Below are 26349 nucleotides of genomic sequence, written 5' to 3' on the forward strand. Positions count from 1 at the left end.
AGCTACAGAAATATTTTAGGAATATTTTTACTGCTGTGAAATTAAAAAAACTTTTAAAAAGTAGAAAAAGTAACTACTGATATTTGCATATATCTTTTAGGTGAATGGAGAAATTAGAAATTTACCTGTTCTATTGAATGAAGGTAATGTGTCTATCTACGCCACTGGATCTCGTATACTTGTCAGCACTAATTTCGGCTTGAGTGTCAACTATAATGGATTTAGTACAGTGTTTATCTCCATACCTCCAAATTACAGGTATACCTCCCATTCATCAAAACTGCAATCATGATTATCTGACATGCTTTAAAAACAGGACAATAAGATGTACTTATGCCATTAACTCATCATTTATCCTTTTGACTCTGAGTATATTTAACTGTTATCATTAATGCAGAGAGAAAACATGTGGACTCTGTGGGAATTTCAATGGAAATCCAAATGATGATTTTCACACTCCATCCGGCATGATAGTCACTACTCCTGATGCGTTTGGGACAGCCTGGAAGGTGCCAGGCAACTACACCTGCAGTGATGGCTGTGGCTCCTCCTGTCCACAATGTACCAATGAACAGCCTGCCAGAGCTCAGTGTGAGGTGATCCAGGCAGCTGATGGCCCCTTCAGTTTCTGCCACGCGGTGGTGGACCCAGCACCATATTTCAATGATTGCGTGTTTGATGTATGTTTGTCAGGAAATCAAGGGCACGATTTCTTGTGCAGGGCCATTGAGTCATATGTTAGTGCCTGCCAGTCTGCTAATGTTCAAATCTACCCTTGGAGAGAGAACAGCACCTGCAGTGAGTCAACCTGTCACTTTACTATTTATATCTATAAGATGCAAGAAATGTGCCAACCATTAACTCAAGATGTGTTTTTTGAACTGATCTGACAATAGCATCTATTCACTGTGTATTAAACTGAAAGTGGTATGTATAACTAATGACATTTGTTTCTTTTCCCACTTATTAAGCACTTGACTGTCCAGCCAACAGCCATTATGAGCTGTGTGGCATTGACTGTGGCCACACCTGTGCCAGTAGCATTGATGAAACCTGTGAGCAGTTCTGCTCTGAGGGATGTTTTTGTAACGAAGGCTTCGTCAAGAGCGGGACCAGGTGTGTCCCAGTGGAAAGCTGTGGCTGCCAACATGATGGATTCTACTATAATGTACGTAACCTACATAGCATTGTAAATATTATGTTTAATTCTGTGGCATATTACTTGGAAATACCTGTGGTAGTTTCTGTCCAATAACCAGGAATCAGGGCTGCAAAATGCAAAACAACCTCTTTCTATTTAATTCCATGTTAATAACCAAAATAAAGCAAACTTCCAGAAGTGTGATGAATACCTGGAAATGTTTAGCCGTTTCTGTGAAATAACCAAGAATCAGGATTGCAAAATGCAAATCTAATTTTCACTGCAATATGTCCTACAATTGAAATTCCAGGACCACAGAAACATTTCGCTATTTTTGCTAAAAAAAAAGTGTCTTTCAATAACAGTATGTTAAGATTGATGCTTTTTGTATCATATGGTGTGGTTCTGCTTTTCTCACCTAGGCCGGTGAGTCCTTCTGGACAGACGGTTGCTCCCAGAGATGTGAATGTCATGCTCCCAATGACCTGAGATGTTCTGCTGCATCTTGCACTCCTGGACAACAGTGCACCATCAGAAATGGCCAGCTGGGCTGTTACGATGCCTTGTCTACCTGCACTGTGTGGGGGGACCCACACTACATCACCTTTGATGGAGCAGTGGCTCATTTCCAGGGAACTTGTTCCTACATCATCGCTGAGAGCACGAGCCATCGCACCAATGAAACCCAGTTTCAGGTCATAGCCACCAACAATCACCGTGGCAACAATCGTGTGTCATTTGTGTCTGCAGTAGATGTATACCTCTCAAATGAACCAGAGAGCGTGTATATCAGGATTGGATCAAACAGAAGAGTAAAGGTAGACTAACTATTACTTTTAAGATGAACAGCATTCTACATTTTTCTGACTTGAACAAAAGTAACAACACACACTTCCTCAAATCTCATCTCTTTCTCTCTTTTTCTAATATCTTGCCCTCTCAGGTAAATGGAAATGATGTGTCTCTTCCCACCACTGTGGGAACTTTAACTGAGGTGGCAAGGCAGGGAAGCTACATAGTGGTTGATGCCTCTGACTTGCTAGTCCAGTTTGATGGTCAGAGCACTTTACTGGTCAGACTGGGCCAAAATCGTCAAAACAGAGTCACTGGGATGTGTGGGAACTTTAACAATGATCCTTCAGATGACAAAGTCCTACCCAATGGCACACTGGCACAAAATGATAATTATTTTGGACACAGCTGGAAGTCACCTACCAGCCAACCAGGGTGAGTTATAATACAAAGCACTACTGGTACTTCAACAGACAGTAGCTGATGGCAGCATGATGTGTCTTTTCTAGATGTGGATCCACTGATGAAGATGGCGATGGACTTAATGACTGCACCTTTAGAGAAGAATACTCCCAACTCTGCAGCGTCATCACCAACACCAGCGGCCCATTCAGTGCCTGTCACCTGCACTCTGACCCCCAGCCATTTTTCACTTCCTGTGTCTATGACCTCTGCCTCTACACTCCTGCCAATGGCATGCTGTGTTCTGCTGTTTCGGCCTATGAGAAAACCTGCTCAGTTCTGGGGCTAGACATCCCTGAGTGGCGCTCTGCTTTGCATTGTGGTATGTTTGTACTTGCCTAATAAGATATGCAATGAGAGAGAAGAAAATAAATTCGAAATCATTGCCATTTGACACCGTGGATGATCCTTTATCCACTGTTTCTGCAGATGAGTCAGACCCCTGTGAACAGCTGAGCTGCACAGAGTACGAGTGGTGTGGTGAGAAGGACGGAGTTTACGGCTGCTTCTGTGATGAACACCACCATCGGCCAAGCAATGAGAGCTATGGTGCGGGCAATTCTACCTAAAACCCTGAGTAATAACTTCTGTGTCATCAGCCTTTCTAGCTTCAGATTACACAGTCAAGTCAACAAATGCATTTCAAGTCAGTATCGATGACTTAGCTTAAACAAATTATGTTGTAACACATAGGCTTGTATTTCTCTCTCCTTCACAGACTCATCCATTACTTGCGTCAGTAGTTCCGGCACCATGTCCCTGTCCCGCTGTCAGCTGTTTGAAGCTGGCTTCCACTCCAGTTCCCTCCATCTTCGAGACGAATCCTGCAAAGGGACTCTTGAGAATGGCCGACTGGTCTTCCGCTTTAACAATGATGACCAGCTGTGTGGGACAACGCTGAGGGTACAATTAGTACATTCAAAGACCTGTTCAGAGCAGCATTTTTGATGGAACTCTAAAATACGCTATTTTGTCTTCTTACTCTTAAGAGCAACGGGACCCATTTCAGTTATGAGAACACCATCAGTGGGGACGTGGACCCTCATGATGGCCTCATTAGTCGGGAGAAGAGCATCCACCTACACTTCTCATGTGACTATCCTCTGGCTCAGGCCCTGTCTATGGATGTGGGCATCAACCCTGTAGAGAGGTGATGACTACAACACCATCTTGCTTACATCCTTCTTACTTTTTTTTTCTTTTTGGTTATATGACATTGTGGTTGTGATTTTTCCAAAGGTACATAGTGTGATGTGCATTCCCTACATTTGTGTTATATATATTTTTGTATAGATATTACTAATGTAACCAAATTCCACATACACTTGACCCACTTATGAATTGTAAATCTGAAAAAAAAAAACGGAAAACTTTTATTTTCCTCATGTTTTTCTGTAGCATCGTGAACAAGAGGCTTCCACCTGGCCTAGGCCGTTATCATTTGAGGATGATACCCTACGAAGACCCTGGCTTCCACTTCCCTTTGACCAGAAATAGAAACCTAGAGATGGAAATAGATGAGAGGTTATTCATTGAGGTGCAGACACAAGGAGTTGATGAGCAACAGATCTCCACTATTCTGGACTCTTGCTGGGCAACGCCTATTAATAATGCCAGCTGCCCAGTCCGCTGGGATCTCATCACTACAGAGTAAAGAAGCTGTTTTTTTTGGTGATGGGTCAACTTCAATTATGTTCATATCTCGGCTAAGTTGTTCACCCACTAACAGTGCAGCTTTAACCTCATGCTGTTACCTAGGTGTCCTAATCCAGCAGATGGCACAGTAGAGCTGGTTCAGAATGGCGTCTCCACTGTAGCCCGTTTCTCCTTCAGGATGTTCACCTTCACCAACTTTTCATCCATCTACCTGCACTGCCAGGTCCATCTGTGTGTTTTGAGACAGAACAACTGCACAGCTGTACGTGCTACTTATGAGTTCTTGTAATTGCACTGGGTGGAAAAAAAAATCATCCTGTATACAACTTATTGCAATGCTTCATCTGCTGTAATCACTCTGTTTCCTGCAGCATTGCTACCCAGGTTACCACACAAGAGTGGCGAGGGATATTCCCTATCATGACCGGGAAGCCATCTCACTGGGACCACTAGTCTTGAACACAGGTAATGTTTTTACAACACTGGCATTCTTGTAGATGATACAGCCTACTGAGCTCCATAATTGGTGGCCTATGATAATTGCATTTATGAGCCAAGCTTGAGTTCACCCTAAATTTTGGTTGTTCTCTAACAGAAAGAAGAATGAAAACAAACAGTTCTCCATGCCTCTTGACATCTCTGGTGATCCTGATAGTCTGTTTGCTGACTGCAAATATTCTAGTCTAGTGAAATCATGCAAATGCAATCATACAGTAAACAGATTACACAGCTGTGCATCAGTCTGTCAGCGCTTATATAACTTAGTTATATAATAACTGATGTAATAACTAAATTTAAAAAGCCTTTGGTGATATATACAGGGGCACAGTAATGGTACAAGTCTGAAAAGTGTATGTTACTGAATATTTGGACATACATCTGCAGAAATGCTTCTCATTTGCTCGGAGTTTGTAATGGCTGCAGGTTTTTTCTGTAACTCTGGAGGGCAGCATCTGATCAAAAACATATATGCATGCTTCTGTTTTCTGCTTTTCACCTTTTTGTATTCAGTTCATGAGTCTTACCTTGAGATGTTTTAATATTGTTACATCATGATTTAGTTGGGGGGGGTATTCGTTATTAGCAAAGATGAAAATGATGAAGAAGAGGGAAATGTGAATGTTTTGTATACTATAGCAAAAAAGAGTCTGGGCTGATTAGCAGTTTTGTTTCTGAAAAATCAGAACATTCTTTCTTTCTTTTTTTTTAATAAAAATTTTATTACCTTGATTTTGAATTCTTTTTTTTATTTTGCAAAGAGGCATCTTCATGTAACTAACAAAGAAGGAAGACTCCATTATATTATCACAATATGTTTTGCATGGGACAAGTAAACAATAACCACAATCCAATCCAAACCATCGCTACAAGACGGTTTCCATTTCACATGAAAGCAACTCTCCATGCTACAAGAGGTCGGGTTTCTCTTTTGTGCTGAGCCTCCTTTGTTGCTCCGAGTGTGGAGACTGACAGAGCTGATTCCTCCTGTATCTTCGTTCGGGTGGGGTGGGCGGTGGGGGAAATTTATCATTGTCAGCCAATATGTCCTCTGTATTATGGGATGAGACCTATAGTAGACATAACACCACTTAACACATACGCACAACATGTAATTTGTCATGTGGTACAGAAAGTTCAAGGAAGGGCTTCATGTCCATTACCAGAACCAGTCCTCACCTGACATATTCAGGTTGTGTTATAGATCATATTCCATGTCTCTTAATTCTAATGTTGTTCATTGGCTCTCATAAAATGATAGTCTACTTAAAAACCCAAAATGTACCCATGTGTTTATGATACTAAGGTACTTAAGGACCAACACCATCTTTATATTTGAGTTGTGGTCATTGTTTGTCAGCTCTGTGTTTCTCATGTAACAGCTTGGTTCCTCTGACAGTGAGCGCTGGGAGGTTAATCCTGTGGTTTATGTGGTATTAAAGTCAATGAGCGAACATGAATGAGAGCGTAAAACAGAAGATCACAACAAACAATACAAAGTTCACGCTGGAACTGATATCAGCAAGTCATTATTTGGCAGACATCTCTTCTTTTCTCTCACTCTAATAAATGTAATGTAATGCTTTGGCTTTTTGGGAGACCATGTGACTAATTTTCACTTGGGACTACAAGGCAGGTTTGGTGAGAAGGTGCATTACACTTTAGGCACTTGCAAATTCCTGAAGGGAATGAGCACACACAGTTTGAAATATAACTTAAAAGCATGCAAAGTTGGGATTGAAGCAAAATTAGAAAGAGCAGGCTTTGAGTGCAGCTGAGGTGATGCAAGCATGAACAAGAATGCTGCATAGAATGGCCGACTGAAAATCTCAGGCCCCCAAAATGTATCCTACTAATATGCTCAAATCTCTTTAATTGCTTCCTGGTTGCTCTCATATCTTCTTTTTCAATCCATTTATCTTTCCTCTTCTTTATGTAATCTATCCTGTACCAAAGTGAATTAACTAAAAGCAGTTTTTGGAACAGATTCAGTCCCACCTACATATGTCAAACTTAACAACATCCACATGCCGAGTCATATCTTATCTTTAATTTGCAAACTGTCATACAATCACTTTATTATGGTCTCCTTTATCACACTCGATAGCTTAAGGAGAAAAAAAAGAATCCAGTAAGCTGCTGAAACAGTAGTGTGCATTTATTTATGGATTTAAACCAGCTTAAACCTGAATTGTTGTTAGAAGCAGAGCTGTGCTTTGATGGGGGAGTTTCCTGAAGGAGGCAGGAGGAAGACGGTGAGAGGAAAAGAGACTGTGGTGGATGAGAGAAGAAGGAAAATATGAGTGACAGCTTGTTGACTTTTACAAGATGCAGTGGGCTCAGTGGGCTAAATTGGATTCCCTTATAAAATCCCCTGTGTGGTGTCTTGGAGGGGTCGGGTAGCGTCCCATCTGATGTTTGACCTTCCCCTATTCCCCGTGTACCTTTCTTCATGCCACCAGCACTGACCACTTATGCACTGCTGCTCACAACATAATTACATCTGAACTTTAGTCCGTTTGTGCTCTTTGCCCCATTTCTGGTTTTCATATTTGCAGTTTCCAAAATGCTTGCAACAAGTACTCGTCTTAATCTTAATTTTGGCGCTTTGTTTGAAGCTAATTTGAAGTTAATTTTTTGTTTTTTTGGATAATTCTACACAAATATTTAATTTAGAACCCCTTTGCATGCTCCTGCAGGCTCAGAAATTGTAGTTTTCTTGTTGTTTACAAGCCTTTTGTTTTGGTAAAACCTTTTCTGAAAAAGAAATAACCAGCTGTTTCTGCCCAGGGTAAATAGGTTTCCCTGGTAAATTCTATACTCCTGAGAAAGTTGGAGAGTCCTGGGACTGAAGTCATGAAATCTGACAAAGCAAAGCATGTGTGAAAAATCAGCACTTTGTAAAGGAAAATATATGTACCGTAACTTTATCCATGCTGTGTTATCTGTGGATTTACTATGACACCTTTACTGTCCTGAAAATTATAAGTCAGAAGTGTGTAAAATATTTTTTATAGTATTTCCCAACATCTTTATTAACAATATCACGTCCAATTCTAATGAGAAAACCAAAAATCCAATCATTGTTTATGGGCCTTTCTTTCCCACTTGTAATTACATTGTATTAGGCCATGTTGCTCCACTGGTGTCACAAAAATCCACTAGATAGAAAATGCTATAATTATGAAATATTCTGTCAGATGACATGCTGTTTCCACCAGCCTTTCATCTGAAATATTAGATCAGGGGTTTACCAGAGGGCTTCCACTTGCCATCTGGTTTTTCTGTCAACTCATGACTACTTCCTTTACTCTTTAAACCTGCACAGATTTGTGTCTTTCTAAAGATTTAAACATGTTTTGTATAGGACATTGGCTTTTTGCCTCACCACTGGCAGTAAATCATATATTTCAGTGTAAAACTTGCATCTTTATTCTTTGAGAAAACCCTTCCTACTCCCACATCTTCCTATTTTCCCAGCTTACACTGTATGGTGCGGCTCAACATTTTAAATACCAATAATGTTCAGGTGTTCAGAATTGCATCTGGCTGCTGGAATTTTATCCTTACTGGATAAAAGCTGATTGAATAGTTTATTTGTTTGTCAGCTCCCCAAAAGTGAAGATGTAACCCAGGTTAACATAGTGTACAGTGTGTCTTAGATGAAAACCTGTTAAACATTTATTATTTTATTATTATTTCATTTAAAAACCATTATAACCATACATTATGCGTGTGTGTGTGTGTGTGTGTGTGTGTGTGTGTGTGTGTGTGTGTGTGTGTGTGTGTGTGTGTGTGTGGCCCATGTGACTGGCAGCAGCCAACCCAGATTCTTTCTGCTCTGTTCTGTTTATTTTAATATTGTGTGTGTTGATGCTGTGGATGGTATTATTGCAGATGTGAATTATTTTGTTGGTTGAACATAAACATTGGGACTATTGAGTACTAACATGGAACCTCAAAAGAAATAGATATTAAAACTGAAGAACCAAAACAGATTTACTGAATATCGAGTTAACTCAAAAGATCAAAAGAACAACCTCGAACAGAACAAACAACAACTTCACCCACTTTAAGTTAATATCTTTTAGTTTAAAAGAACTAATAGACACAGTTGGTGTGTGAGTTTGTGTTTTCTGTCTGTTAAATGTTGCCTTTTTGTTATGTGTAAATAAATTCTTTGCTGGCCAATTTAAACTTATTTCCAGGTCTGTGGTCCTTAAGCATAATATAACTCTGATCTGGAGCATCCAAAATCTTTCCAGAAATGGATGTTCCAGCAAATTCATCTCAAAGTCAGGAGAAAGCCTCTTTTCTCTAAAAAAGAGCATAGTTTAGGTTTGTAAAGCTGAATTTGAACAAACCACAAAACGTCTGGAACAATGTCCTTTCGACAGATGAGATGCTCTACCTACCTAACAAATGACTAAGTGGAGATGCTCTACCCTAGTGCACATCACCACATTTATTTGTGTACTTCCTTCATATGTAAATACATTCTCCATCTATGTAAATACATCAATGTACATAAAATAACATATGTATATAAATTAGGTCTCTGTATATGTAAATATTTAAACTTGACCTTAATCATTCTCCCACCCTAAATCAAGTAGTTCAAGACAATGCAAGTTTAAAAACTTCTCTATTTCGATTTAAAATATTGAAATATATCTAAATGTATTCATTAGTAATATATCACGAATCATTTAACTTCTGTTTATAAGGCTGAAAATGTTATTGTGCACAAACAAGAATGCATGTGTGGAGTTAAAAATTAAAATGCCATTTCTAGTTTTCCAGTAATTTGAGCAGATTATATACAGTCTTTCTGAGCATTTTCAGTGTATTTAAAATGCTTTTATGCTTTGCCTACATACTCCCATAATTAAGTTTACTGCAGGAATTAGAAGGCCAGAGGCTTATGGAGTGAGTGATGGACTTGATGAAGGATAATGACAACTCTCCTGCTTTCCTTTTCCACTGTGTCACCATGTTTGCTTTCCTCCGCCTCGCCCCACTCCAACACGCTTCACTCTTTCCAACAGTGACCATGGGCTGTTTATCGACTTGCTGCTTCTTCCTGTTTGTGGTACTAAGAGGCTGAAATTAGATCTGCATCAGCGAGGATTTGAGATAAATTGGGCAGCGGATCGGTCCAAACTTGATTTGCCCTAGGTTTCGGGGGGAGTGGGAGGGGGTAGTTCTTCATGGTGGACTAGATAAGAACACCAGTCTGACATGGACAAATACAGAGTGAATGCAGGTCTTTTAAGGTGTGGCATAATTAATGAGTCTATATACATATATTATGATAAGATATTATAGAAGCTTCAGAGAGCTTGAAGGTCAATGACAGTCATATATGTGACACTATAACTTACTAGGGAAAGAAATTGGTGCTACTGTTTGGGTTAGGGACTGGCTACCTTTGGCCCAGTCTATGCAAGACCTCATCCATCACTGCAAACTGTCCGTTCCTGTAGTGCCACTGGGCTAGCCCAAATGGCTGCGGCACACAGGGGTATACGACTGCTCCCATTACAGCTCCCAGGAGAGAGGGGTTTGCTCCTTAGCTTCTTTGTACAGTTAGGAAATGGGGTGTGGATCTCACTCTTTTCACCATCCCTCTTTGATCTGACTCCAATTCCAGACAGCTGATACCACAGATGAACTTGACACTCAACTGCTGCCTCTGTAGAAATCTGGAATGGCAAGAGTAAAATGGGATCGAGAGGAGCGGGGCTGAAAGCCAAAGTATCTGCTGTTTTGTGTGCCAGACAGACGCGATGACCCTTTTGGTTAAACTCAGCTGAAGAGGTCACAGCTCATTTTCTGTCACAGTCATCTGTACACGTGTGTTTCAGCATCCTGATGGTCAAACAATGGTGTGGATGAGAGGATGTCTTAACATTAATTTAAATCTTTAAAAACACAATTTAGATATCATTTGGGATGGACAGACATACTCTACATTGTTGGTGATGGTAGATAAAATAACTCTTTATATAGACTACTCAAAAAGTTAACTATTAAAAATTAATTATATGTTAACTGAGATGTATTTATTTAGAAAATATAACCCATATCTAAAGTTAAAATAAAGCAATTAGAGTTGAGATAGGGCTGCTTCCTCCATCACAGTCTTCTCAAAGACTCGTGGCTCTGTGCAGTCCTGTGTAAAACTAAGCACACCCACACTGCTTCCACAGCGATTAAAATGGTAAGTAGCTGTCAGGTGCTACAAATCAAATTCACTTGATTAAGGACTTCCAGCTGCATTTCATCCTGCACCGAGGTGGCATCAGTCTGTGACTGTAGGTGCTATTCCGAAGCACCTCCAGGTCATGCAGTGGGTGTGAGCTATTGCTCACTTTCCTTAGCATCCTCACCCTGACCACCTGCTTAACAGAGTCCAGTTCAGCCCCTACTGTGGAGCTTGCCCTCTTTGTGAGTTTGTCCAGTCTGCACCTGTCTCTAGAACAAGCCTCCCCCCCAGAAGTTTGAACTTCTTCTGGAACAATGTCCTTTGAACAGATGAGACCAAAGTGGAGATGTTTGGTCATAATAAAGCACCACATTTAGCAAAAACTTAGCACCTCATACCAAGCACAGTGGTAGAGGGGTGATGATTTGGGCTGGTTTTGCAGCTATGACTCAGTCAAAGTCCGGACTTCAACCCGACTGAAATGCTGTGGCGGGAGTTTAAGAAAGCTGCGCATAAACAAATCCAGACAAACCTCAATGAACTGAAGCAACGTTGTAAAGACAATGATGTGAGAGACTGATAAAGAGAACGCAATGACTTCAAATTATGACTGCTTGAGATTTTTCTACAACCTATTGAATCATGGGGTTGAGGTTTTCACAGGACTGCAGAGAGTCCTGTGCAAACTTTTCTTTTTCATGTGACTCTGTTTGTGATTAAGTTTCATCAGGTGAGTAAAGATGTAAGAAGATGATTAAAGACCTTGTTTTGACATGGACTGAGCTTGTATATAGCTGCATTTCTCCCAAAGGAATGTTTCAGAATGAACATGGTTTTTGAAACACGGGTGCAACAGATGGGCCCCACCAACATTTTTCACAATTCTCTGCTATTGGCCAACTGATTGGAGCCACCAGCAATCTGCGTTAAATTGAGAAGAAGCCTTTCAAACAGCGGCTACCCAAAAAGTCCCGGAGGATTCATTAGGGAGTTCCCTCATGGTCCTCATTCCCTGTGTTTTGGTCTTTCAATCATTCTCACCTCTGCATTTGTCTCTCTGTGTATGGGCTTAACTAAGCTTATAAAATGTCACAAAGGTGTTTACAGTTTGACCTCAGGCTTCACTCACAATTCGCAAGTTTCTCAATGCAGTCTGCAAGCCTCACACAGACAAGCTACAACATATTCTGCCTCAGGTCAGTGCTAAACTGCTGTTGACCGAATGAGACCCTGTCTGTCATCTCAGACCATGAACATACCTGGAAAATCTACTGCAAAGAAACCCATGTTTTGAGATTCCTCAGTATTTTAGATTATAGTGAGAACTATCTTTCCTTATTAGAAATATTATTTTGAAGAATTTTGAAGGATTTGAGATGCATCCACTGCAGTACAAATGATAGATTTTACATAATTTGAATAGGTGTGGAATCAGGAGTGTTTTCCTCTTGTTTTTCTCATTTTTTATGTTTGCTGTTTCTTGTATAATGGTTTTCTTGATTCACTGGGTGTTATTAAGCTTTCTCTAAGCAAGGTATCAATATCTTCATTGGATATAAACACAGGGATGAAGTACCAAAACCCACAGGCTGTTTCTCTTTCTGGGATGTCTAGATAACTGTGAGAACGGCGTATGTTATACTAGAGATCTGCATTACCTTTTGGAGTACAATAATCGGCTCCACATCCACAGTGCAATATTACATCACTCCTTTATTTAGAAACCATATCAATGTGACATCATGACCATTACTCTATACCTGCATTCACCACAGAGATGGGTGGCTTGGATTGAAACTGAAGCCTGCGTATTGTATGAGGTGCAGAACATCACTGTTTGTCACTGGCTATTCTGAGGACTAATCAGATTTCATGGAGCAGAACCCACAGACATAGTTCCAGTTTCCTGCTTGTTCATATCCAGTCAGTTAGCAGGTTTTGGCCCAGAAGGTATAATGTGTGTCAATTTTTTTGCATTCATTTTCTTTCTTGCAGATGCAACTCTTGTGCCTATACAGTAAATAAAAGATAGGTGGGGGGCACAGCTAGTCTGGCTCCGTTTAAAATGTAATTAAATCTGCCTATCAACACCTCTTAATGACCAACAGGGGGTGACATCTGTGGGCACCCATCCTATAGAAGGCTATGTGAAAACAGCCCTCAGAAGGGACCTCAGCAAACAATTCATGGAGGAATGTTTGCTCTCAGCCACTCATTTTGATCGATTGATCTTTCATACTGTCTATGAATTTCATGTAATTTCACCAGACAAATTTGACTAATATGCTTTAATGGCCCCGCAGTTTGTAATATTTCGGCATGTATGTGTACAATGTTTTGTTGGAATACCTTAGCTGTTGTCCTTGCCCCCCATAATGAAAGCCAACTTACAAACAAAACTTCCATTGCCACAACTCAACAAGTTTTTCTTCTTTCATCTGTCAGAATTTTGTCCCCAGCTACCTTTTTCTTCTTTTTTGCAGTCTGTTTATTTTTTTTGAATATTTTACCTTCATGAATTCTGTCAGGTCTTTAGTTTGTTTTTGGCTGCTTGTTTGCATCATTTCATGATACATTTTTATTGGTTAGTTAGATTTAGGTCTCAGATTGTGAGTGTCAGAAATATGTAGTGTGGGTGTATTTATCTGTGGGTGCTGCATGGCTAACGCTGAACAACTAAAGCTATGGCCGTTTCTTTTATGTTTGTCATCTTTCATCATGTCTTTATCTTTGTCTGGCACTATCAGATTTCAGGGATGAAAAATAAAGAAGTAAATCCAGAGCTTTAGCAGCAGAAGGCTGTACTTTCTGTACTTTGTTTTAGCAAAGTACAGTATACATGTAGCAAAACTGGTACCAGAGTTTATTAGATCTATGTCACACACTGCAGGTTGCACTAAACATTTAAAACTGCTAAAATCTCAACTTTTTAATGTGCTTTTAGAGACGCCCTCACAAGTGTACGGCATACAGTTAATGACAGAGATGTCTCACGGAGAGATATGCTGTGCTTCCTTCTCGAGTTACCTTCTCTGGTGACAGTGAAATAGCAAAAACAGGAAAACTACTTGAAATATTTACCAGCCAAACCTGGCCCTTTGCAAAAAGCTTCCATTGTGCATGACCTGTGGCACATGTACGTGCAAGAGATGACAACAAAGTTGTAGTTGCAATACTGCCTAAAATGCCTAAAAAGGCCCAACCAAAGCCATAGGCCTCCTCATTATGGTTAAAAGCCAAGATCTAGAAAGGTAACACACACAGCAATGCAGTGCAACAGGGAGAAAACACACTGCAATATCAACCAATCTAAACAATCTTTAATAAAGAGACACCTGACAAAAGCTTTTACATTTTCAGAGTGGTTTCTGTTCTACAGTACTTGGTACTTAAAGTATCTCCATGATATGATATGATTTTAAACGGTGATAAAATATGTGAAATTTCATGTTAAGTGGTTGAAAGTTTTGAAGCCATTCTTCTTTCAAACATACAGCTAGTGTGGAGTATCTGTGTCAGTGCAGGTGCAGCTCAGACTTTTGGAGGTATCTCGGCTGTCTCGGTGCGATTGTTTCAGCGCCGTGGATCATTTTTCTGTTATGACATAAAGACTCTGTTGGTTCAGTGACTCACTTGTCAGAAAGCCTTAACAAAAGTATCAAAGGGAGGAAACGTACAAAATATTCACATGATTGTGCGATCAGGCAAGTCAGCTTTCTGAACAATGAGCTCTGACGTTTGTTGCTGTGGCGACAAATAGATAGATTTCCTCTTTCCAAAACAGTTTTCTGTCTAAAATGTCTTCTAATGGCACAGCTGAATGTGGCACCTGGTCAACAGAGAAAACCGGTAATGTTTTAACAGCGTTTCCATCAATCTACGTGACAAACAAATAAATCCTTTTCAGTTCACCACAAAGCCTCTGGAAGGAATGCCTCCCCGTTTATGAGTTTCTGAAAGGCTTTGGATTTTGTTAGTGCTCGCTACTTTGTCACTTCCTGCTTAGCTTTATGATTACCGAAACTGGAATGACTGTGGACAATTAAAGCCAAAGCACGTTTCCCACTTTTAAGATCTATCACCTGCTTCGAGGCCGCAGACATTTTATAGCTTCTCAGTCAACAAGATTCAGTTTGACCTAAGAAAAAGTTAACAGGATGTGAGTGCACTTGATCTCTTTTCAATGAATTTTTAAACAATGCGATATTAATATTCAACGACAGACTTTTCAGTGAGATTGATAAGCAGGTGTAGAGTGCAGAGAAAAGAGAAGGGGGTTTGAGGGGACTCTAAAAAAAGGAGACACTAAATGATGCTGCATTCTCCATAGAGCGGAAAGAGTCGAAAGGAAAGGACTGGAGGAGGGATTGTATAATAGATTGACGTGGAAGGAGGTGAAAAATGGCTCTATTAAAGGCCTAATAGAATTTCCCTTGTTCCCAGTGGAAAACAGAATGGACTCTCCCTCCTTCCCACTTCGCCTCTCCATCCCCTCATCCTTCCATTTGCTCATACCAGAGGCATAATTTCATCACTCTTCACTTAATTGTGTGCGTTGCTGGCAGGGCCCGACTCTCTGTTCCAGCAAACAATGGGCAGGTGGGAGAGGAGGAAGAAGAAGAGCAGAATAATAGAACAGAGTGGGAAACCACAGCACTTCATTTTTATAGATGGACAGCTTGTAAAAGCAATGGGTTACATGGTCCCCTCTGAACAGTCAAGTGTAAACACAGTGGAAAGCTGAGTGAGATCCCTAAGAAATGCTGTCTCATGCAGGATAGACTTACAGTAAGATTAGATTTGAGTATTTACGTAAACATTAGGTATAGTTAACTCATTTTGTCACAGTGCACTTTTTTTCATCTTCCTCATAAAAGTAAATATTTTGGTAGAATCAGAGAAGAGAAAATGGTCTGAAAGCATTTGAGTTGTTAGGAATATTGCATTTCAAACCCACCATGTTCAGCCTTTCATGTATTATTTACAAAATATTATACAAACTGAAACAGACCCTCAATTTCATGCCTATTTGTATCTAAGAAAGAAAGCCAAAAACCCCACTCCACCTCCATTTCCTTGTCAGACACCAACCTTTGACCTTAATGGAGATCAGTCACCTCTCTCCTACTGCTCCACCCAGTACAAGCGTTTTGTTACTTTCAAAGGCCGCACCTTGCGTTTGATCTCCTGTTACAGTCAGCCGTGGCTAAAGAGAACACGTGTGCACTCATCTGGAGAAATCTGCAGAGCTGCTACAGTCCATCGTTTATCATCATGCACGTCTTCCGACTTACTCTGTGAGATGTTCTTCGCTTGATCATAAAGATGAAGATGCTACTGCCCCTTGACCTCATCTCAGTGGATGTAAGAGGCTCACAAGGCACAGAGGCTACAAGATTGAGGTCAAGTATTTAAGGCAGTTCAGTATAACTCTGCAAAACACGTGACATGGGTCATGTATTTTTCAGGCCTTGTAGTGTTGCTGCTGTATTAACATGCAGATATAACATAAACCGATAGGCAGTATAGTAACAGAGGTAGCAGAGTAGTGATTAGCAATATTCACTGTGATGTCAGCATCTTCCATACAAAGTACACACGACCTTAGCAATCTGCTTGTAACCAAAGCAAAAATAAGATTTCCATCATTGTGTTCGGGAATAAATCTTTTTCCCTAGTGACCAGTGGTTGCCAGGGGGTCACTGACCAGTTTCTAGGCCTGTGTGAGTGGGCCTTTAGCAATCAGTTTCACAACGACTGCCACAACCTCTAGCAACCATTTGCAACTGTTTGGGGAAGACACATTTTTTTCCCTTTTGACCAGTGGTTGCCAGATGGTCTTCAGGCCTGTGTCACTGTGGCCTTATTCACTCAACTCTACACAGTCACATGTCTAAAATGGCAGACAAGTTAATGTCACGTGATTAGCAGTTACATGACTGCAAAACAATGCAAACAATTATACTTTAGCGCACAAATGTTTAGAAATCTGCGTCCCAAGCACTAATGGTGCTTCAGACTTCAGCTTAAATTGATTTTTTGTTTATTTGTATTTGTAGTTAAAAATAAACATAATCATTGGAAAATTGGATTAAATAATAAGCACTGGATGTACTGGGAGGCAAGTTTTCTTACCTTTGAACAGCCTCTATATGCTAATCTACAAGCTGCTAATTGTCTCTTTACTAAACAGAGAGATTTAATTTGATCTCAGTCTGAAGGAAAAGAAAATGTTTCTGCTTGAAAGGGAATTACTATATTTTATTTTTTTATTTGTTTTCCTCCTTTTTATTTTACTTCCACTGAGATATGACAGATGGTTCTTCAGAGAGTATATTTGTCATGCTTTTATTTGATTTTCATTGTAAAGGTTTCACAGCCTCACATTTTTGGATGATCCTGAGAGAGCCCTGTTTCCACATTCCCAATTTATTCCACAAGTGACCTGTAGAGTAAATAAGCATGTTATTCTGAGACCAGCCATAAAACGGACCGTAACATGTTGTAAATTAGCCAAGTTAGCAGCACAGCAGGGAGATATAATGCATGAAAATCATCACCTTCTTACTGTATGTTCCCACACTTATAATTATTAGTACTTTAAATTTGCTGTTTCTTCTTTTTTTTGCTCCATGTTTACAGCTTTCTTTAAGTCAGTTACAAGCATGTATTTTTGATTAATCTGTTTTACATTGCAGCAATTTTCCTGCATAGAAACATTCTGATGTTCCCCAAAGAAGGTATAAAAACACAAAGAAAAATTTCCAGCATTTTAACAACAATGGGATTTGATTTACCCAGGGAAAAAATATATTTTTGTTTATCAAATGGTCAGAAATAGAAAATATAGGTAACACAGACTCATGGCTGTTACTATATGGACCACTGATCAACCTATTCCTTAGTTTGCTGGACACATTTACACGTTTTTTCTATTTTTCATCCATTCTTTCCACAGAATGAGCTGTGCGACCAGCAGCTGATAGTTTACCTGAAGATATTAAACATGCATACACACGAACTCTCCTAAGTAGGGGGTCTCTTCAGAGTCGATGTCTTGAGCTGCTCATTGAGAACAGATTTTTTTTTTTTCCCACTAAACATGTAGCCCAAATTCAAGTGGTCACCAAAACACAACATGGCTTATCCCCTTTCACCACTGCATGTCACATCTGCACACATGGTTCTCTTCACACATCGAGCATTCCTCGCTAACGACTCACTGGAGGTTAGCAGGAGTTAGCCAGGCAATGTGTTTTCCATTTGAACCATGGTTCACTTAGAAACTGATCCAGGGCGCTGTCTCAAAACCTGTTGATGCCCTTTGTGATCTAAATAAGAAGAAACAGATTAGGCTGCAGTGAGTAAATACAAAGATTATTGACTATTATATTCAATGTTAACCAGATCGGATATGTGAGGGAACAGGTTTGTCTTTTCCAGTGTATGTAATATACACAGCCTATAAGTAGTAGTACAGTGTTTTACTTTATATACTATATATTAGATACACTACTGCTGCATAGTTCATATTATTATTTTTTCCTGTTTAATATTAGACTGTGAATAATGTAAAGGTTGTGTCAGTATATTATATTTGCAGTCAGGCAAATGATGACAACAACATTTTTGTTGTCATCATTTGCTGACTGCAGATTTTGTAGTGTTGTCATCGTACACCACCACAGTGCTTTTTAAGCAAAACAATCAGGAGTGGCTGAAGTGCATACCTTCAGCTTTAATTCAGGGGTTTTAATGAAAGTATTAACCATTAACGATTTCCATTAACTACAGCCATTTATGTAGACAACATCCCATCTTCATATGCTTGAAAGTAATAAGATGAACTAACATAATTTTAAATATAAGGACTATTTTTGGTATTTAAAAAAAAAACTTTGCAGTTAGTGACTGTCTGAAATCTAAAATTCATGGACATCAACAAATGCTCCCCTTGAGATGCTCTCCTGGGTATTTACTGCAGCCACCTTCAGTTGCTGCTGGTCTGTGCATCTCTCTGCATTCAGTTTTGTATCTAGGCCTTCTTGATTTTGAGTGTAATCTTGTTGTCAAACTTCAGTAACCTTCATGAAGTTGTATCTTGATTGTAGACATTGGTACTGATACACCCACCTCCTCCAGAGTGTACTTGACTTAGTTAGCTGCTGAAAGTTGTTCTTAATTATGGAAATAATTTTGTCATCATGCACTTTAGTTCTCTTCTGTTGTCTTCCAGACCAATTAGTGTTGGTGAGCGTGCCAGTGCATTCCTTGTTGATTTGGCCACTCCTAATATTTTTCCTATTTCTGATTAAAGTTCTTATATCTATAACAGGTGTATTTGGGGTATTCAGCCTATTGATAACCTCCCTCACTTGCACTGATATCTCTTTGGACCTCATATTGAGAGTTCCAGCGGAAAACTGCCAAAGTTCAACACTTAAAATCAACTCCAGATATTTTATCAGATTAATTTGTCATGAAATAACAATGGCGTCATCTGGCCGTCAGTCAATTGTCCAATTACTTTTGAGCCTCTGAACATGAGTAACTATGTATAAAAATGACTGTAATTCCTAAACACTTAATGCAATACTTTTGTTAAACCTCTTGAAATAAAGCTTAAGTTTAGTTGATTTAACATTCACTGTGGTGGCAAAACTACAAAACCTGGGTCTTTGTCCACATACTTATGGAACTGCCTATATTTACTATGTATACAGTATAAGATTATTCTTAAAAAGTAACAATTCTACCTCAAAAAATCCTGTGGAGTTGCAATAATACACTAATAGACTCTACATATACAGTGCATAACCTAAAATAACTATTCACATAGTGGAAAATGTTTGATGCATATACATGTGTATCGTTGTGTAGATAGTTACATACCACTGCTGGTGTTTAACTTTTTAATTTTGCTCTATTTATATTAGATAGCTGTCTTACATGTTATGTTATGCTATGTTATAATCAGTAGAAAGTTTTTTTCCCCCAACAAATACAGTACATCAATTCCAACAAAAGCAATTCATTTTAAGTATAAGCTACACTAATCCATCACAATATTTTCACACTTACCACTGTGGAGGTAAGTCCACAGTGGCATAAAACCAGTGAGAACCAGTGTGCTAGAATGTGTAGTTTCATGCACCATTATTTTACTGTATCACTCACCAGTAAGTCCAGTTGTGTTGACAGGCTGATGGTTTCTATTATGATAGTACCACGTTACCATTTCTGCACTGACCACACACAACACTCATAATTCATGTTGTCAGTCTGATGAATTTAAGTAGGAACTAGTGCAGGCTTTCTTTGCCCCCTTTTCACTCCCTTTGAGCGTTTATCGCTCACTGTGCTGAAACTGTTAAAGCCTCCAGTAATCAGTCTGTCTCATTTGGCTTGAGTTACATGTCAGAAGGACTTTGGTGGCACTAGAGAGAAAATGCACAGGCCTTCTCCTTAGGGTAAAATACAAAACAATCCATTGCTTTTCCAAGATCTAACCATATTAGAGTCATAAACGTGCATACATGAGAGCTCAGTAAAAAGTATTTAACAAATGGATAATGTAGTAAATAATATCTTGTTTGTTCATGCAAATTTCAAGTTAAATGACACAAAAAATAGAAAGTAGACTATAAAAAATATTAATGCCATAGATTTCTGAAATTACCAACCCATATCAATAAATAAATATTAAAATACATAATTCCCCAATCTACTCACATAATTATTTGTCATGTCTTATTTCTTTGAGCACCGGTTTCTAATGTGCATATTTGTGTGTTTGTGTATTGTTGGATTAATACAGAAGATGAATGGCTTTAAGAGCTTTATTATTGGTTTCACTGCTTGTCTGCAGTAAAGTTTTAGCAAATTCACATTAAGTATAGAGCAATATATGTATTCGTATACAAGGGACAATGATTTTCAGATGTGTACAGTTCAGTTATGGTTTTGCTATCAGTCTTGTCAGTATGAGCTACATTACCAGGGCCTTACCCTCCAAAGGCAGCCTTTTAAACACCCGACCACAACCCCCATTTTCACGTTACTGTTAGCCCTTGGAATCAACAAATATTATCCAGGGAAAAGCATCCATATTCAATTGCAGCTTCTGAAATTTTATTGTGTTTACTATCCCATGGTACATTGAACAAAGAGCCTTCAAGGAAGGTCATTCTATTGTGATGGATATTATTGAAGACATCTGTTAAACCAAAGTAATCCCTTTAAGCATCATAAAACCAAAGTAGAGAGGAGGCCCTCCAGTTTCTTGCAGTTGCCAAGAAGAAAATGACTTAATTTAGTAGAGCAAAGTCATATTAAGGCAGTTTTGTGTGATTCACTTTGTTATTGGTCAGGAAAGCTTGTCAGGTCTGAGGCAAAGAGCTTTAACTCTCAGATTAGCCAATGAGCTGGTGCAAATTTTTAAGACATTCAAGACAAATGAGACTTAAATCTCTCTATCAGCCTATTACCCCCTGAAAGATGTGCCTTTATGATATATACCATATGCAGTGCAATACTATATAACCTATACACATGTAATAGTATTTATGAATACTGGTATAACTATCAGCTACTGGAAATTACGTCCAAATGTACAAATGTATAAGGGATGCGTGCTTTTGAATGAAATAGACATTTTAGGAAGGCCAAATGGTTACATATTAATCCAGCTACACTCAGCAGCCAGCCAGGTTAGCTTGGCACAACCCACAATTTTAATCATTAACAATAAAAAGTATCCCAGATTAGCATTTGCATTGTTTATTTTCTAGATAAATGATAGTAATTCAACTTAATTTTGCTCAATGTACAGAAAGACCTAAACTTTAACACAATTACATGCAGCTTATGTCAAATTTAAAACCATCATAAGGAATGCGATTATGTAGGCATGGATATTTTTCTTGATAGATCACTTATTATTTTTTGTTGTGGGTTTTTGTATATTGTATATCATGTTGTAAAGCTAGCATTTTTTAATTATATTTATTGCATTTTAATGTTTTGAGTATATATGGCAGCTGGCTTAGCATGAACTGGAACAGCTAGATTGTTTTGTACTTCTTTCTAGGTATTTGCTTTACACAACCTGCTTTATATTTGGACTATTTTATTCCATGTATTATTGTATATTTAAATGGTTAAAGGATCTACGTTGAACAGAACACACTCTGGGTCAATGCCTGTTTTTAAATGTGCTATAGAAATTGAAGGGACTAGTCTGGTTCTGTCTAAAGATACAGTCAGATGCATAAGCCCCATGTTACACCCCCTACTTGTTATTTTTCAGTTTTTCAGAGGAAGCATTTGTTTTGTTCCAGTCCTTGTAGCTTAATTTATTTTATACTATATAGCAACAACAGTAGTAATGCTCTTTATCTAACTGTGGGCAAGAAAGGGAATAAAGACTTCTCAAAATGTCATATTGTGGCTTTTACATCCCAAATGACATTGCAGCGTATCATAATGTTGTTTCTGGGACTGAACCTGAGGGATACTTGTGGGGTGGTTTTCTAGCAGGACCATTAAAACCTTTTAAATCCTGAACCATATTAAATGTATTTTAAATTTAGTCTTAGTTTAGCAGAACTGAAGGTGAATAATTTATTAATTGTCTCAATGAGGCACTTCCCTTCCCTTCCCTTGCTCCTTTTTTCAACAGCCCTAAAAGTTGTTTACATACACTAGATATTACACAATGACCCCTTCCAGGCTTTAACTAAGATATAATGTAGAAAAAGTCACATTATTTACAATTGAAATCAAGAAAACCAATATTTACAAGTTTGTTTGTTTTGTTTTTTAAAAAGAAGATGCACTATACAAGATACCTAAAAACAAAACATCATCAGACACCTGAAAACACTCCGAGGCATTTGTGATGCCAGAAGTAGATACATTAATTACACATTTAAGTGCTACAATCTATAGAACAAAAACAAAAATAATACCATGTACAGTTGTTATGTGAGAATTAAATACAACAACCCTTACAGAGTAATGAGAATACCTTCATTTAAAGTAACGCTCAGTAAGCTAATGGTTAGTGACAATCTGCATTCAGTAACAGCTGAAGTTGGTGATATATGTGGATTTTATGGAGCAATCCTTCAATTATTTTCCATGAAGAAAAAAAAAAAGAAAAAAGTTGAAGGCCTTAACATAAATATAAGCACAATGTAGAATGTGCTTTGATAAATCCAAACCAAGTTGGCACAACGTAGAGAGACCATAATGCTGTGAATAGATGAATGCATGCTTACGCGTAAACCGTCTAATTAATGCAACTGAAGATTCCTGGGTTTCACCTTTACATTTCAGTAATCCAAAACTTTTCCCCTTCCCCTTGCCTGAATTCATCCCACATCCTTTAATTTATGTCTCCACTGACTCGCCTTTTATCCGAAGGTCATTGTTCCAAACAAAGAAGAAACAAGACACCCCTCTTTTTTTTTCTTCCTCGGTCTTATTAGACTATTTGAAGGATTGTCACTCGCGAAAATCATTGGACTCGATAAACACAGCACCCTTTGTGTTTGGTTAGTTGCAGGGTGCCATAACAGATCAAATATTCATGTAGTAACGCAGTCAATCGAGACATTCTTAAAAATGAAGCAAACAATATTGAAAATCAAGTGATTTTTCTTTTGCTTCCTGGTTGTTTCGTACAGTTTGTATATTGTATGTTTTTGTGGATCACTGGCTGACAATGAGTTGCTACTTTTTGCATGCTGTTTACTGTTAATGTAGCATTTTACTATCTACAGTGCAAATTACAAATTATATCATTTTGAACAATATTAGACACACAGTTATCTAATATTGGCTACTATTAATGACAATTAACAGTATATGGTCCCTTTGTGAGAATACTCCATACCATATATGACAGGATCCGAACAGTTCTGTGCCCTTTGCTATAAATAAGAATGCAAATGCATACATGAGCTACTGTATCTGTGTATGTATTTGTGTATGTATTCGTGTGTGTTTGTGTACAGTACATGCATGCAAGCCTAGATACTGTATTTGCGTATGTATGTCAAGTATGTCTATATCTGGTGTGTGCATTAGCCTGCATATCTACATGTTGTATACATGGTTGTTATGTGAGCTTTGAATTCCACGTCCTTCCCTTTTCTGGGTCAGTATGGAGTCTGTCTGTGAGTTTCTGTGTTATGCAGATAGGTCTGAGCACACAGGCTGGAGTCATGTTGCCTCGGTCAATGACCTGGCCCCACAGTCCACCTAGTTGGCAAAGTCCAGGCAGTTGTTATAGCACTTGTTTGGGGGGGGTGGGGTGAGTCCACAGAAGCAACATAAGATGAAGCTGATACTGAGATAAATTACACGTGTACTGCTGCTACAGCTCCATGTCTTAAATCAAATACAAATATTTAAAAGAACAGTAACAGCTTTTTTTCTGGAAAGAGAACAGTTTCACTTGAAATGCGTCCGAGCATCACTTCCTCAGGTTGTCACATTTGCAAAGATCCAGACACTCACTTGCATGCAGGCCTCATCCAGTAGCAGTAACAGGTTTGAGCCATTTGTCAACTTAAATTTAAACAGTCTAACATGGCACTGAAATAATATAACGTGTGAGCGACTGAGGAAAATGTAGTTCTCTTTGGTAGCATAGATTTGAAAGTACAACACAGCCTTATGAGTGCTATCAGTAATGGGTGCACTGGCTATCTGTGCTGAGTGAAGATAATATTAAAGATGCAGAAGATCAAGCTGGAGGAAGGACAAGAGTCAAGAATGAAAAATACCTTCACTTCAGGCAGGTTGATATCCAGGCTCCAAATGGAATGATTATAGACGTTAAGAGCAAAGTTTGTCAAGACCATTTGTTTACAAATTTGCTGTATGTTTTGTGGATAAATGTGGATTTGGTTTCACATAGCATTATCTAGCTTTCAATGTTTGTCTGATTCCCTGTATTATGCATTGATTTAACATATTTTTCAGGATTCACGGCACTGGATCATCACTGTGACTGGTAGCTTCATAAGGGAATAGCATAGAGGAAGCCATGGAAGAATATTTTAAGGTTTGGGTGTTAACGTTTGAAATCACTGTTAAGCTTAAAAATCACACTACAGAAGTGACTGTCGTTTTTGCGGCACTTGGGCTGAGCACCAGGCTTTGGGCGATGTCTTCACGATTGATCTTACGCAGCGCCGTGCACAGTGCTTCGATGCTGGCGCAGTCCTTTCTCGCCCAGTCCGACAGGAGGGCACAGACCGGATGCTCTTCCTGCTGGAAGGTCGCAATCCGCTCCTCCTCGTATCCAAGAAGGGTCGCCAAGCTGCTCCAGTCGCTGTCGTGCATGTGGTTGCAGTCGTCTCCATCGCTCCCCTTAAACAGCAGCTTCTCCACTTTTTCTCTGGTGTGGAGAGGAAGCAGCAAACAAGGCTCTTCGTCCATGTTGACAACTGCAAAAGGGAAAAAAAAACAAAAAATTTATGCAATTTTATTATTGTATAGTTTAGGCATACAGTATATTGCCTAATGTCACAAAGAACAAAGAAAATATTTTATTCACTTGATGCGGTCCACATAGTAGTGGCAGCTGTGCACAAATAACCACAGGACAGTTCTAATTGAATTACTTTCTAAATATAGTTTTTATGCAGACAGTGCAGTCTTTGTCAATATCAATGTCAAACAATAAGCGCTGATTGATTTTAAATGGATATTAACTAAAGAAAATGCTTCTTGTCCCCAACTTATTCATTTTGCTCTGACAGGTCATGGCTTTAGGGCTCATCACTTTGAGCTGCACATTAATAACTCTGTCAGTGAGAGACTTTACTCCTTAATATTTATAAAGGCTGCGTATCTCAGATGACTTTTGCGGTTTAAGTTAATTCATTGCCCTACAAGCTCTCAGGAGTGCCTCATTAATAAAGTTCCCAAATCCAAAAGCTTGCCAAACTAAAATGACTTCTTTATGGTTGTATGCCTTTACCAGGCAGCCACGCTGCAGTTTGTCCATCCAGACTCATATAATATATGGGGCTGAATAATGGCTAGAAAACATTATGATGTCACTTTGACGTTTAACTTTGTAGAACAAAAAAAAAAGGTAATTTTTTTCAGTGGGGTATTTGTGTGAAATGTCTTATAATTAGCAACAAGTTTATGTAAGGTCACAATGACCTTGACAATATGCTAATTAGTTTATCCTTAAGTCCAAGCAAAGGTTTGATTAGAATTTATGAGAATGGGACCGACAGATGGTTAGTTGGTGCAGAGAGGGAATACCGTTCTACATGATTTGAAAATTGATCACAGGATTTCTTTGGCTGATTTTAAAGTTTTAATTAAGTTTTAGATTGAATAAACCTGTGCAGGCTACAGATATGCTTTACATGAAGTGCAGATTAACTTTTTAGGTGCATAAACAAGAAAAAAAAAGGTTTCTTTGGCCACAGTGCCACAGATTATCATTGTAAGATACCAAACCTAGCTACAATTGTTTTTCCAAATACTATTCTCTAAAACAGGTTTGTCAGGACACGACTGCGCTGCTAAAATAACACCGAAGGTCTGAAGGCGCTGTCGA

At 38.8% G+C, this 26349-nt stretch overlaps 2 protein-coding genes across 2 annotated transcripts in view; one reads left to right on the forward strand and one right to left on the reverse strand.

The window, feature by feature from the left end:
* LOC115798403 (IgGFc-binding protein) overlaps window positions 1-5113 on the forward strand; it is a 40685-nt gene extending 35572 nt beyond the window's left edge. Inside the window, exons 36-48 of the mRNA XM_030755247.1 lie at window positions 101-258; window positions 398-798; window positions 972-1168; window positions 1564-1959; window positions 2085-2368; window positions 2443-2717; window positions 2825-2944; window positions 3114-3298; window positions 3385-3545; window positions 3794-4045; window positions 4154-4313; window positions 4423-4516; window positions 4647-5113. Of these exons, the coding sequence (XP_030611107.1) occupies window positions 101-258; window positions 398-798; window positions 972-1168; window positions 1564-1959; window positions 2085-2368; window positions 2443-2717; window positions 2825-2944; window positions 3114-3298; window positions 3385-3545; window positions 3794-4045; window positions 4154-4313; window positions 4423-4516; window positions 4647-4738 (2775 nt within the window). The 3' untranslated portion in view covers window positions 4739-5113. The remainder of the gene's footprint in view (window positions 1-100; window positions 259-397; window positions 799-971; window positions 1169-1563; window positions 1960-2084; window positions 2369-2442; window positions 2718-2824; window positions 2945-3113; window positions 3299-3384; window positions 3546-3793; window positions 4046-4153; window positions 4314-4422; window positions 4517-4646) is intronic.
* A 15469-nt stretch (window positions 5114-20582) lies between these two features.
* LOC115798850 (tumor necrosis factor receptor superfamily member 16-like) overlaps window positions 20583-26349 on the reverse strand; it is a 32735-nt gene continuing 26968 nt past the window's right edge. Inside the window, exon 6 of the mRNA XM_030755833.1 lies at window positions 20583-25216. Within this exon, the coding sequence (XP_030611693.1) occupies window positions 24873-25216 (344 nt within the window). The 3' untranslated portion in view covers window positions 20583-24872. The remainder of the gene's footprint in view (window positions 25217-26349) is intronic.

This window comes from Archocentrus centrarchus, chromosome 19 (genome assembly GCF_007364275.1).
Source record: "Archocentrus centrarchus isolate MPI-CPG fArcCen1 chromosome 19, fArcCen1, whole genome shotgun sequence".
Taxonomy (NCBI): domain Eukaryota; kingdom Metazoa; phylum Chordata; class Actinopteri; order Cichliformes; family Cichlidae; genus Archocentrus; species Archocentrus centrarchus.